The following is a 13904-nucleotide window of genomic DNA, read 5'->3' as shown; positions in this document are numbered from 1 at the left end:
GTTATCTGATGCCAGCTGCCATCCTATAGTGACTCGCCAGTTTCGATCACGCCTCTCCTTGGAGGGCTGTTTTAACCCCAAATGGCCAAACAGTCATGCATGAATCAGTGCATAAGTCCCATCACCGACTTTGGGCATCATAAATCACGCATCAGAAAGTCGGTGTGACAAAGTGGGTATGGTGTTGGGACTGTCACTGGGGAGACGTGCTGTCAAGAGCACTTTTGTAAGGCTCAGAGAGGACATTCTGCGCCTATGTAGAAAATGCTTGTAAGAAGTATCCTGAAAAGGCTCAATGACTTTTTCTGAACTGCCCAGAGAGCTTTGGCAATGGTGTGGCATAGAAGTATTGATATCAATAGGAAGAAAACGATAGAAATAATGCATGGCATTAAGCACTGGGAAAGGGTCTTAGTTTGGAAAAGCTACCACATCTGGCAGAAAAGGCCCTTGAGTTTCCTTAGACAAGTGAGACTGGCAATTCCTGAGCCAATGAAATGCTTTGTGCTTGGCAGCTTTTCTTTTGAGCTTTATAGGAACTGTCTATAGTACTCCATGGTGGTGAACCCATCGTGGGGTGGACTTCAGCACCATGGAGAGCTCCAACAAAGCTGCGATGGATGGAGAGCCTCCCGGTACAGGAGTCGCCCACTTCCCTTTTAAATGGCCACATGGACGTGCCTCCTCTTGAGTCAGATCACTGGTCCACCCGGCCCGGTGTTCTGGCTCTCAGCTCCCTGCAAAGTCCTAGAAAGCCAAGGTAGCTGAGCTCCTTGTTCCCTGGAACTAGAACCTGACAGGTTCCGTCTCCAGTTTTGCTCACTGCCATCGAGCTGTGCCTGCCACTTACCTCAAGCGAGCTCATGGAAAGAGTGGAGACCGTCTCACTCTTGGACACCAACCCAGAGTTGCCCGATTCCCCTGGCTCACACAAGCTGTTGGGCATGTGTGAATCGCCGGATTTGTTGACCGTTGGGGGCGACAGCTGCTGTTGCTGCTGCTGCTGCACCAGTGGGGGAGCCTGAACCTCCCCGCAGCTCATCAGCACGGGCTCTCTTGGGGGGCTCTTGACCACAAAGCCCGGGTCAGTGGCCATGCTGAGGTGGATGAGCCTCGTCTGAGGCATCTGGTCAATGTTGATGCTGTATTTTGTCTCATCCTTGGGTGGTGGCGGTGGAGGTGGTGGCTTGGGCCGTAGGGTGGAGGTGTTGGTGGGCAGGATGACATAGCTGGAATCTATGGCTTGGTCCTGTGCCCGGGAGAGCTCCGAGTCCAGCTTTTTGAAAATATCCCCGTCGCAGATGTAGATGGACTTGGGAGGCTGACTCTTGTCCTTCTTCAGAGTGAGGGTGTGGTTGCTGAAGTCATTGAGGTTGATGGCCCCCAGGTAATGGGGGGAGCCCTGGAGGTGCATCTTGGAGACATTGGCTGGAAGACTGTTAAAGTTCAACGGACCCTTTTGGTGGTTCAGCTTCAGCTTCTCCTCATCCTGCAGTGATGGGCGCTTCAAGGTTCCTGTGATGGTCATGGTCCGGCAAGTGCTGATGTCTTTATTTAGCACTAGCAAATCGGGGGGGAGAGGCATATTGTCAGCACTTGCAACCAAAAGCCTATTCCTACACAACAGAGAAGACTCACGGAAGCCACCCTGCCGGGACAAAACGTCCTTTCTGCACTTAGACCAGAGACTCCTAATGGTGTTACGGCTTCATTGTGATCTTACCCCGTGTGAAACATGCATCTCCTGCATCTTCTGAAATTAGTCGTCACTGCTGCACAGCAAGGTCAAATCAAACCTCCCATGAATAGGAGGTACGAATGATCTAGTTTTAATTTACCTGGAGTAGTACATACATTCCAAACAAACTCATATTCTCAAGCCACCCAGGTGTGATTGCAAATTCAAATGCAGAAATAAAATAATTTAACTGTTCTCCAACAGTGTAGTTGTAATAGAGCAGAGCTGGTTTCTGATCCAATGATGGGGCTTCTTTGGGTTTGACCAGTGTCTGATTTAAAGACTTTAATTTTGATCGGCATAAACAAACTCTTACCCATGTCATTCAGATGGGGGGAAAATAGATAGGACAGTTTGAACAGACTTTGCCATTTGCTTGCCGTGGCTACAAGACTCGGGTGAAAATGGCAAGCTTTCCCCCGAGCCTTTCCACACCCCTGGAACACTGGAAAGGGGGAAACCTTGTGTTAGCACCATTTCTGATGAGAAGGGGCATATCCGGATTTGTGTTGGAGAGGGATGGAAAGCCATCACTTTTGCTCCTAATTTATGCTGCATCTTTTCCCACCACTTCTGCTGCAAAAGGTTGCCATGAAACTGGCGAACAAGGTTCCCCTGACTGTGGAGATGAAGCAATGTGGGACTTGATGCCGAAGAGACTTTCAAAATAGGTGCACCCAAAAGGTGAGGTGGATATCCAAAGAAGGTAATGTGGCTCTAGTTCTGAACGTTGTGAAAATCAGGGGCGGGATGTGCAAGGAAAGAAAAGATAAGGAACAGTGTCTTTAAAATAAATATTTAAAGGCGTTTACAGACTCTGTTGAGGAATTCCACGAATCTTGGAATCATTCCAGGGAGTTCCAGGGATGGGAACATTTCACTCTTCTACTACAGCTACTCTCGATTCTGACCATTATCTATTGTGGCTGAGACTGATGGGACGGGAAGTTCAACCACCTCTGGAAGGCCAAAACTGCCCCTGTGGTGTACGGCAATGGAAAACAGCACCACAATAAGCAGATCAGTCCCACAACCTCCTAGTGATCTTTATATAATGGTACATGCCTCATCTGACAGTTGCTCGAGCATTTGAAATGATGATCTATTTATTTTTTACTCTGGCTTCTGTCTTCCATTCCTGGCAGATGATTAAATGCACAAAATTCTGGCTGGCTAATCCTGGCATCCCCTTTTCCCACAAATCAGCCTTAGCTTGACAGATTGTCTAAGTTGGGATTCCCACCATCTCCGCTCCCTGGGGCTGAATGGGGGATTCATAGACGCTTGAGCAAACATGGACCGAAGAGATTTCAGTCCAGCTTGAGTCCCTGAACAGCCTCTTCCCCTTTGGTCTTCCACTTCATGAATAAGGTTTGCCCTCAGCTCCCGATTCCTGAAAGTGTCAGGAGCACTTTTGCAAAATCGGGGAGCCATGCCATTTGTCAGCGAAGGGAACGAAGATGCGTCCAGGTGGCGCCGGGGGGGGGGGGGGTCTGTTTGGACTCCAAGTCCCAAAGGAAATTATTTTTGTGTGGTGACACAACTTCGGACAATGGACCAGGTCCAAGTCTCTGTGCAATGCATGCTTCCTCCCTCTGCCCCACGTAACCTTTGGTTAGCTGTCACTGTTTGAGCGCTCGGATAGCTAAAGCGGACACTCTCAGGATGCTTTGAGGGGCAAAAAAATAGCTTCAGTGTTAATACAAACACACACACACAACAAGAATAAATATATTTTTTCTGACAGAAGTACTGAACATAGATCTCTCTCTCTCACACACACACACGCGCACAAGCACATTTGCAAGGAAACCAACGTTTGTGCAGCTAACTCTGAGCTCCAAGGGGGAAAAGTTGAGTCCGTTGCCATAGTCTCAGGTAAAGACAGGTAACCCTCAGAGAAGGGGAAAGAACGGCCCATGAGCCGTTCTTCTATGGGGACAAGTGTGGGAGTCTTCTCAGAATGGCCCCTTACTTGGGAACTCCATTCATGAGGGTGGGATTGCACTCACTCCCTGTTCTTTTTTAAAATGGGCCCTGAACAGATTTCAATTTCTATTTGCCTTTGGTTCATGTGGATTCTGGGGTTCAGCTGCTGCTGCTGTTACTTCACTTCTACTGCCCCAAAGCAGTTTACAACAGGTTGAAGTTACTTTTACCTGACCGGCTTTTGAATAGATAATAACTTCCTTCTTCTTGTGACATGGATTGAACTATGAACGTTTTTTGCTATTTTGAACTGCTGTATTTCCTTTAGTGTTTTGTTCTGTTTTGTTTTGTTTGGCTTCACTTGGCTTCTTCATGAAAGCCACTTAGTGGAAGAAAAAGCATGTTTTGAAAAGCTTCCCATGTAACTGAGTGAGGAACTTGTGATGGAGACTAAAATGAAAGATTTCTGCTTCTCCCATCTTTTCTGAATCTTGCATGGCTGGGCCAAATTCCCTTGATTCTGTGTTTTTAAGATAACTGGGGGAAGCAGATGGAGGTCAGCCAACCCATTGCTTCCATTTTGGCAATGTCATCCATTTTTAGACAATTGGGCAGGTGTTGCTCTCATGGGGGTACAGCAAGCTTGACACTTCCTGCTCTTTAACAAAATTAAGCGACTGTGGCTCACAAGAGGATTTCCAGAGTCGAGAATCTCCTCTGACTTCTGAAGGGTTCAAGAGCAACATTTTTCTTCCACTAGAATAATTTCTGATTAAGGACGTTTTGAGTGGGCTTCAGTTCCAGAGGAAAACCTGAAGGCAACACTAGTGGGAGACCTGAATTTGTCAAATCAGCTTCTTCAACTGATTCCTGCAGGTTTGCAGAAACTAAGTCACACTCGTTCCTGCTCCATCTGTGCTTTTTGTATTCCACATTTTTGTACCCTATATGTATCTGTCTGTCTGTCTGTCTGTCTGTCTACCTATCTATCTAGCCATCTATCTATCCAGTTTAAATTTGACAAAGGCTGTCATTCCAGCCTACCAGATGAGGCACATATAGCTTAACTATGACCCTGTAGAAACATCATGGTGAAAAGATGCTCTGTGGCCGGCAGTATAGGCAGGGTTACCTGGTCTTTGCTTGCATGCTGGTTTTGCGCCAGGTAGCTTTGCAGTGTGCTTCTCCTTCTGGCTGGCTCCTGTATATACCTACCCAACCATTAAGATCTGGGTAAGAGGCCTAACCCTCACCCTAGCCCTTCTGATAGAGCCATCCTTCAGAGAGATGAGAGGGATGGCAAATAGAAACAGGGCCTTCTCGGTGGCTGCACCCAACAGGCTCCCCAGAGAAGCTCGCCTGGTGCCAACTCTGCTCTCCTTCCGGCACCAGGAGAAAACATTTCTCTTCTCCACCCATTTTAGTAATTTTTTAGTTTTGAGGGATCTTGTAAATTTTATTAATCGTTGTCCTCCACACCTGGATATGATTTTGAATGATCATTGTTAAATCATTCTTATTGCCATTTATATTTTTATAAATTTTGGAAGTGCTTTTATTGCCTTTAGTATTCTGAAATGGTTGAGAATGTTGAATCCTTGCTTGATTTTGATTGGTGCATGCCCCCTAGCGAGGCCTTTTGGACTACCTGGCAGCATATAAATACAATAGTAAATACAATAAAAATTAAAGTGAACAGAAGATGCTGCTTTGGCTGCGAGTCCTGCTCAAGGAGGCCCCAGGGATGGATGAGGAACCCGCTTCTCTGGGCTCGGCTCCCAGGCTCAGGAGGGCTCTGCCAAGGGGCACTCACTGGGAATCAAACCCCATGTGCAGCCAGTGTGTTCAGACGCAAAGGACATCCCTCAAGTAACCCCCTCTCGTTCCTGAACTTGCTGCCCAAACTGGATCAGTGCAAGGGAATCCCCACCCTGCTAGTTGCTTTGTTCTATTGAGGTCAGGGCAACCCTGATGCATGAGAGTTGCTGTGACTGATTTCTGTTGTGCATGACCAGTGCAGAAGGTGCTTGGTCCTGGGGAGATGCTGGACCATGGGAAAGTCTGGGGGCCGCTTTCACCAAGCTGGGCCCCTCCATGGGCTGCAGTCCTGACACCTCCTCCCCGCAGAATTCTGTGGCAGAGCAGTGGCAAAAAAGGGTGGTTTGCCACCGAAATTCAGTGGTCAGTGGCCACAGATGGGTAAGCTGAGAAAAGGTGCCACCTGATTAGGGAAAATGCCCGGTTTTGCCGCTGCAGGTTTTGCAGTGTGGGGTGACGAGGGGCTGCCTTGGGGCTGCCCTGGGGGGCACGGTTGCATGAGGCCCTGAGGACATGCGTCGCAAACCCCTGTAGTAAACAAATATATGAAAACAAACTACCCAAACTACGGTATCCACTGATGATTTAAAACAGAATCTAAAGGAATTTTGAAAGTGGCTCAATTCTTCCTGGTACTCTAAAGACCAAATTTTGGAAAGGCCATTTTTGAAACCATTCTGTGGCCAAACCTGGTTGAGATCTCCCCCCGCTCATTAAAGATTACCCCCCATACAAATTATTTGCATATTTATTCAACTAGAATCCCCAGGATTATTTGATTGCAATACGATTTTCACTGTGTATGTGTGTGTGTGTTTAGGGGAACAATCATGCCGCCCAATACTAAGCCTGTTTACTCACAAGTAAGTCCCATTTTGCTTAATGTGTGGAGGGCTGCAATGCTACGGTGCAATGCTAAGCATGTTGCATTAGCATCACGTCCCACTGAGTTCAGTGAGGCTTCCTCTCTAGTAAATATGTTTAGGAGCGTGGCCTTCGCCAGGCTGCACCCTCTGCGGCTCATAATGAACGTCAGAGCAAGGAGGAGTCCAACACGGCTCCATCTGGGGGCCAGAAGAGGAGCAGCTGCCGAGGGCTTGCCGCCTCCCTGCCTCGAAGGAACAGTCTGCTCCATCTGCTAGTGACTTGGGAGTGCAGAGATGACGGCAGACACCCTCTGGGCTCCTGTACCGGCCAGGAGATCAAGGGAGGCTGCTTTCCCTGGCCTCCCAGGAGGACCGAGATGCCAAGAGACAGACCAACCTGGCCCCATCCTTTGGCCAGTGAAGGAGCAGCTGCTCCACTGTGTGATTCCCTCGAGCATCAATGTTGCTCTTCCCAGAAGATGCAGCCTGGAGGAAGGGACTGCCTGATCGCTCCCTATCTGTACAGTACTCAGAAGGAAAATAGAGATGCTCTCCAAGTATGAAAGAAAAGTTACTTGAGGAACCATAGAAGAGTAGGGTTTGGAGGGGCCATGAAGGCCCTCAGGTCCAACCCCCTGCTGGTGCAGGACAGCACATTACACCATCCCACTCAGAGGGCTGTCCATTTCACCTTGAATGCTTCTAGTGTGGGAGAGCCCACCGCCTCTCCAGGCAGCTGGTTCCCCCGGGATTGTTAGGACATGCTTCCTCCAATACCTCTTTTAGGGGTGCCTTTCATTTTGTTAAAGGCAGGATCCTGGTGTCAGTCAGACACCAGAAAAGAACTGTGCATCTGTGGTCTTTAAAAATCTGTTCCACTGTTTGTGGGCAAAGAATTTGGAGGGACTCTTTCATCAACATTCTCCAGGAAGAGATGTCTCCAACGTGCTAATGTGAGTGCAATTAACAGTCTCACATGTGTATCCGGCAGTGTCCCAGGCCTGGTGGCATCCTAGGGCACTAGGAGTGGAGACATCCCAGTCAAAAATGGATGCAAAGATTTGGGGGAGAATCCTGCAAATGGCCTTTGCCTTTTGGGGGAGGGAAAGGAAAAGGAAACCCTCTGCCTTTTTCTTGCAAAATCTTTTCTGGGTCATTTTGGACCAGTTTTGGTGTCAAATGAGATTGTCAGCAGGGGGAGAGAAAGTGGGGAGAAGAAGATGAGGAGGGTGAGGAGGGAAAACAACAGCAGACGGTGATGCGAGGGTCATGCGGGGACAGAAAAGGAAGTGGTCTGCCGAAGGGCATTTCAGCACTAGTGGAGTCCATGACCGCTCACGGTCCCTCTCAAAATCATGGAGCTGGAGCATAGCAAATGGCCCCACTGAAGGAGTACCGATGCAAGAGGATTGTTTTTGGCCAGGCTAGTTCATCTAGGAGGGCTCTGAGGCTTCTCACCAGCAATGCTCCTGCTTCCATTGTGATGCAAGCTGGCTAGATGCAGGTGTGACATGGGAAATCTGGGGTGGTGAGAAGAGGTTTTTTGATTGCCTTTGGATGAGGCAAATGCCCACATCTGAGCTGCTGATTAGGGAAATGCAAATTTGCAAAACACCGAGCTTCTCAAGCATTTCCAATTCTGCTGTGAAACTTAATCTGACTGGTATCATTATCAGATTGAGGTTTTGTTTGTTGGTTTCACATTAAAAGGGGGAGGAAAAAAGCAAAGCGATTTCCATGCACGTTCTCCAAATCATGCAAATTCACCAACTGTGCATAGCTTTTAAACATACGCCTTTTTCTCTCATGACTTAACACACATTTTTCAGAAGTATGGGTTTTACATGCACAGTTTTCAAATATACACAGTTTTGTTTTGTATTTGTTCCACAAGTTGTAAGCTCAGAAACTGACTATGGGTTACATCTGTGTTCAGTTCTGGAAAGTGTTAACTGAGTCAGTTCTGCTCATGAGTAAATTGGAAGTAATTTCTCATCCTCTGTGACTGATACACTCTTCTCAGTCCCCTCCATCCTTCAGCCTGTCAAACTGCTGCCAAACCACATGGCTGACACCAGCTGGAGGGTGTTGCACAGTTCACACTGAATGTGGGAACCATTCAGCATTGGTGACAAAAAGGGGCAGTCATGGGAAGGTGCTGACATTTTGACTGGACCATCTCTTGCACTCCTAAATACATGTTGCACTGCCCGTTGGGGAAGCTGCCATCTGGACAAGCAACCAATAATAAAAAAAAGACTAGTGGACAAATGGAAAACAGAGATGAAGGCAAAAGAAAGAGTAAGAACAAGTTCACACAAAACTTTTCATGGTTGAGCTGAACAAAAATTCAGGGATGTAGTAAGTAAGTAAACATGTAAGCCAAAATGAGGATGGTTCTACTGCCTCTTGGACAAGTAAGTATGCATCTCTTGGAAAACAAGGTTTTGCTTCCACTTCCTGGAGGCTGCAACCCAGATAATGCCCCCGCAAGGATGAGTGAGATAAAAACAGACAGCTCAAAATGAAGAAAAACAAAGAAGAAATCTAGGAAGAAAAAGACAAGGACTTTACAAAACAGCATACATCACTCATCATCATTCTTAAAAGAGATCCTGGTTTGAAAGATTGGGATACTATATGGGGTTGGAGTGAGCCAGGGGCGTTCTTGCTTGGAAACAGGAAGAAGAATTTTAGGGAATTCTGAAAAATCTCCATGAAATCCCGAAGAGCCACAGTTTTTCTTCAGGCAGGGTAGGGATGCAGGAGAGCAGTTCAGTTCAGGAAGGGATAGGTGGTACACGGGGGTGGACAGAAGTATCGTGGTCGACAGGCACCACGATGGATCTGATGAAGCAAACAGAGGGGTGGGTGGCCCATGCAAATCTACTGACCTGGGGTGATGTGTCATGGGCATGAGACTTGGAAGGAACAAGAGGGAAGCAGGCAAGTCAGGGGAGGGTTGGAGGATTCAGCTTGTCTGCCACCTTGCAAAATGGAGGCAAGGTCCAGAGGAAGGGATGCAAGAGGAGCTGAAGACCCTGAATGTGCTAACTTAAACATCTGGTTCTTACATGGTTGGTCAATGTGAGCCAGCAAGAGGAAAAGTCACAACCCTCTGTTTCACTTTACTCTCTGAATGGTCTTCCGGAACATGCCTGGATTCGCAGGTGGGGCAATGAAACAGATCATCACAAGATCATCCATTCATGATGCAAATTAGGACTGAAATAGAAGTCGGATGTCACATTTACCAAATGGTTGTGGGAATGTGTGCTTGGGTCCAAGTGACCCTGCCACTCCAGTGGAGAGGACTCTGCGGATCCCTGACCAAAGACTTGGTGAGTTGAGAAGGGAACAAGGAAGAGAGAGACAACCTGTGGAGGGCCAAACAGGATGTGAAGCAGCCAGCCCAGCTTGTCTGGCTACCGGACAGGCACATACGTTAATACGGTGGCCACAATCATCTCCAATTTGGGCCAACTAAGGATGGGAAAATGAGGTGTGGTCAAACTCATGAAGGTTCTCCATGTCCCACTTTGGTCCTCCTCACTTCTGCACACGAGCCTCATTCCGCCCCCCAGAGAGCACCACTGAACATGAGGAACATATGCTTTTCCAGGTATGTACCCCAAATATGCACTTTCTTCACAGGCTAAAGCATGAAAATGCAGTTTGGGTGAGGATCTGCCTTTTGACCATGCACATCTGCCCCAGTGTGGTTTTCCACCTGCACAGGTGTGCACTTCTTATCCGTGTCTTTATTTGTTGAGTTCCGCTTGTGTTTGTGTCTGGCTTAAACACGGAACATGTTAGCCCGATTCACAAAAGGGGTGGCACGCTCCCGTGCCCCTAATGCCAGCTTCTCTGCCTCTTGCTAAATTGCTTCGAAAGTGTCTCCCAGGGTGAGGTTCTGCCTGGCTTCAGTTCTGTCCTGGGTGCATCGAAGGGAACAGGGGAGAGCAAAGGGGGAGCGTCCTCGGACACTCTTAATAGAGCAGGGGAGAAGGAGCAGCTCAGACACACAAGCGACAGCACATGACTTGACACAAACAGAGATCGTAAGAAATAAAGGCCAAGTGCAATCCCCAAACCAGGTCACTTGTTGATGTCTCACCTGTAATGTGCTCACCTGATCTACACGCCATATCCACGTCCTTCTCAAAATCCGTCTGAAAGACAGAGAAAACAGAGGGGGGTGGGCTGGTCAGTGGGGCAGAGGGGAGCAGTGGGGGATGGATTGTGCCGGGGAACACAGATCCAACATTTCCAGCACAGCAGAACTCGCAAGCAAACAAGAGCTGAAACCGTTATGCATAAATCACAGCCTGCTCAGAAGACGAGCTGTTGGACAGCACAAAATGCTATTGTAATGCAGCTGGTTCAATTTCTCACTGACTGGGAGAAATGTGCTGAACTTTGCTTATGTCTCAGTTACTTTCTGTGTGGGTAGCGGGGTGGAAAGCGCAGAGGCAAGTGCGTATTCCTCCATATCTTGGTCAGAGGAAAAGAGCTGCAAATGCTTGTGCGAGCTAGTTGTGATATCCGGAAACATTATAGGACATGCATGGATGGAATGGAAATGGAAATACCTTTCCCACTGAACACAGTAGATTAGAAAAGCAATGTCTAACCAGTTCACTCTGATAATTCCCTATATATATGGATTATATGGATAATTCATATATTCATATATATATATGGATAATTCCATATATACATGATTTCTCTGGACACTCCACAGGTTTTGTGGATATTCAGAATGACTTTGGCAGAAAAGAAGAATGTGGAAATAAAGGCACACTTTCGACACACTCTCTCACACAACCGTTTCTTTATGGAAAGCATTTCTGCGTCGCCTTTTCAGAATATAAACATGAGGAAGACGAGAACAAAAACGTTCTCATCAGGCCTTTAGGAAATTGCTTCATAACTCATGATCTCAGTTCTTCTTATCTAACTAGAAATGCATAAATGGAGGGGAAGCTTTTTCTTGGCAATTTTCAGATTTTCAGGCAATATTCTCTTCACCATCCTCTGAGTTGTGGACTTGGAATCCATACAAATGAATTCACTTGCATTTGTACATATCCACACTCCTAAAAGTGAACAAATCATCCAACCATGGGTAGGACCTCTGCAGTGATCTTGGAATTGTGATTAGAATGAGGCTAAATACATGGGAAAACACACAAGATAAAACAGTCAGCCTTTAATCCCAGTGGGTTCCATACCATGGCTTTTGGGTGGTGTAAAATGAATTACATAAACATATAAAATAAATAAACCTGAGAATGCCAGGCCACTGTAGCCTTTGCAGGACAGAACTCCAATTAATCTGGACTCAGCTGACTCACTTGCAGGTTTCTTTGGCATTCCTACATCTAAAACCGGGATGGCCAGACAAATGTTCTTATCAGGCCAGTGAGATGCTCTGATACTAGAAAACGCATGCCTACAAAAAGCGACTCTCTAGCTTCAAATTTCCTGTGTGGGGCAGCCTACTGATAATTAAGCTTAATTAAGGTAAATTAATTACTTTCCTGGTGGCAACCCTGAGGGGAACAGAGCAGAACCATCATCACCGTCATTTTTGTGTCGGAGTGGCATTGATAGCCCTGCCTGTTTCCTCTTGCAAGGAACCTTCGGGGGCTTGCACAGCCCTGTTTTATGCCCCAGCACCCTCTGACCCCACCAGGAGGAAAACTTGGGGTGCAAAGGCTTGGCCAGGACTGTGAATACAGAGTGATGGGTGTGTGGAACTGAACGTGGCACGGGGTGAGCCTCTAGATGGGAGCGTTGGGGACCACGCATTGGTGAGGCTGCTAAGGCCCGGCCAAGCCAGGCAAATTCAGGAAGGGCAAGAGCGCCTCTGCTCTCACTGAGTCCCTTCTGCCCTGCCAGTTCTGTGGCACAAATCGCCCCCACAGCTTGCAGAACAGCAGGGGAGATTCCCATTTCTGGAAAAAGGAAGGCTGGGGGAACTTGTTTGGGCTCCTCTGGGGGCTTGCATCAGTGTGGGTCCCACTGACATGCCCATACTGGTGGGACCCATGGCTTGCAGAAGGACAGCAGTGGGGCAAAATGGGATCTGGGTACATGCCAGCACCTCGCTGGATTCCGCTCAGGGAGAGTCATTGCAGGTGGAAATCAGGACCCAAAAAAGCTGCTGCCCATGGGCCGTGCTGGCCAAACTATGGTGAGCTAAGAAGCAGCTAAGATAGGTGGGGTCTTATAAGTTCAGGGGGGCCTAGTCTTCTTGAGGTGCCATTTCCTGAATGAGCCAGCTGTGCGTGCTTATTGGACCCAACCCTGATTCTGAATCCATTGTCTTCTGAGCGCGCCAGAAGATGCAGGAGATGCTAGGAACTTGAGGGCATGCAAGAAGAAACCAGAGGCTCTCCTTGGAGTGAAGATGTCTGAACCCCTTCCACAGCAGAGTGCTCCACAGGGGACATCAGTGGGACTGCAGAATCAGGGACCACGGCAGGGTGCCATGTTTCTCTCTGTGTGGGACTCGTATGTTGATGTGAGAGGTCCCCCCAGGACCCACAGGACTTCTAGCTGGCAATGCCTTTGGTTCAGAAGAATTGCATCTTTCCTGTGGGTTAAAAGTGGAGTGAGAGGCACTTTATCCTACCATTAGTTGAGCATGTCCATTCTGAAATGACCCCCCAGAATCGCCGTTTCCTTCTTCTTGGCGGTCCACCACTCGACACTTCACAGCATCCTGCACCTAGAAGAGGATGTTGCATGCAACAGAATCAGACAAAAGTCTCAACTGGAATAAAACATGAGAATAGAAGGTTAACGAACTAGTTCAAACAAGGTGGGAGTCCAGCAATGGAGTCCAGAAATGGGTCATCACGAATCTTAAGGGAATAGAACTAGAAAAAACTTGAGACCTTCAGCATTAAATGGCATATAAATGCTTTAAATAAAATTGATTAAATAAATAGATAATCCTAATCAGTCCCCCACTCCCCGTCTTTGTAAACAAACATCTGCGCTGACTTCCTGCCATCAAGGAATCTTCCTGGAAAATAGTAACCACTCTTCAGTTCAACCCATCAAGAAAATGTGTCCGTGGAAAGCATGGAGACCAGTGCCATTAAAGGCATAGACTCTGTCCAGAGTTAGAGGAGGCCCACTGAAAGCTGGATATGGTTTATTGTAGTGGCATATTAATTCAATAAGTAAACAAACAAATCAGACACGCTGGTGATGTCATGAATGATGTCATGACTTGCTGGTGTCATGTCATGAGATCACCGAGTGCCACTGCCTTCAGCAGGCATAACTAATCCTGGGTCCCAGGCATAATCTTTTATGGATTCATTCTGGAATATTTTTACATTCCCTTTCAGCAACAAAAGCAGCACATATGATCAGAGTGGTTTACCTTGTAAAACCAAAGAACAATTAAAATGGAGGTTCCCAACCTTTTCTACGACCTGCATCCCTAGAAAACATTTGATTTCTGTCCGTACCCCCTACAAAAATAATATCACATCTGAAAATGAAGAAGTCAAATTTTTGAACCTTAAACTGAA

At 47.3% G+C, this 13904-nt stretch overlaps 1 protein-coding gene across 1 annotated transcript in view; it reads right to left on the bottom strand.

Annotated features, from left to right (window-relative positions):
- The window catches only part of ADGRB1 (adhesion G protein-coupled receptor B1), a gene marked incomplete at its 5' end in the record, with an annotated part of 159600 nt that overhangs the window by 11144 nt on the left and 134552 nt on the right, over positions 1-13904 (bottom strand). Inside the window, 3 exons of the mRNA XM_044453219.1 lie at positions 851-1560; positions 10484-10523; positions 12992-13087. Of these exons, the coding sequence (XP_044309154.1) occupies positions 851-1560; positions 10484-10523; positions 12992-13087 (846 nt within the window). The remainder of the gene's footprint in view (positions 1-850; positions 1561-10483; positions 10524-12991; positions 13088-13904) is intronic.

Source organism: Varanus komodoensis, unplaced genomic scaffold (genome assembly GCF_004798865.1).
Source record: "Varanus komodoensis strain SLA01 unplaced genomic scaffold, ASM479886v1 scaffold78, whole genome shotgun sequence".
Lineage (NCBI taxonomy): Eukaryota > Metazoa > Chordata > Lepidosauria > Squamata > Varanidae > Varanus > Varanus komodoensis.
Note: the sequence above shows the minus strand (reverse complement) of the source record. Positions and strands in the feature narration are given on the sequence as shown.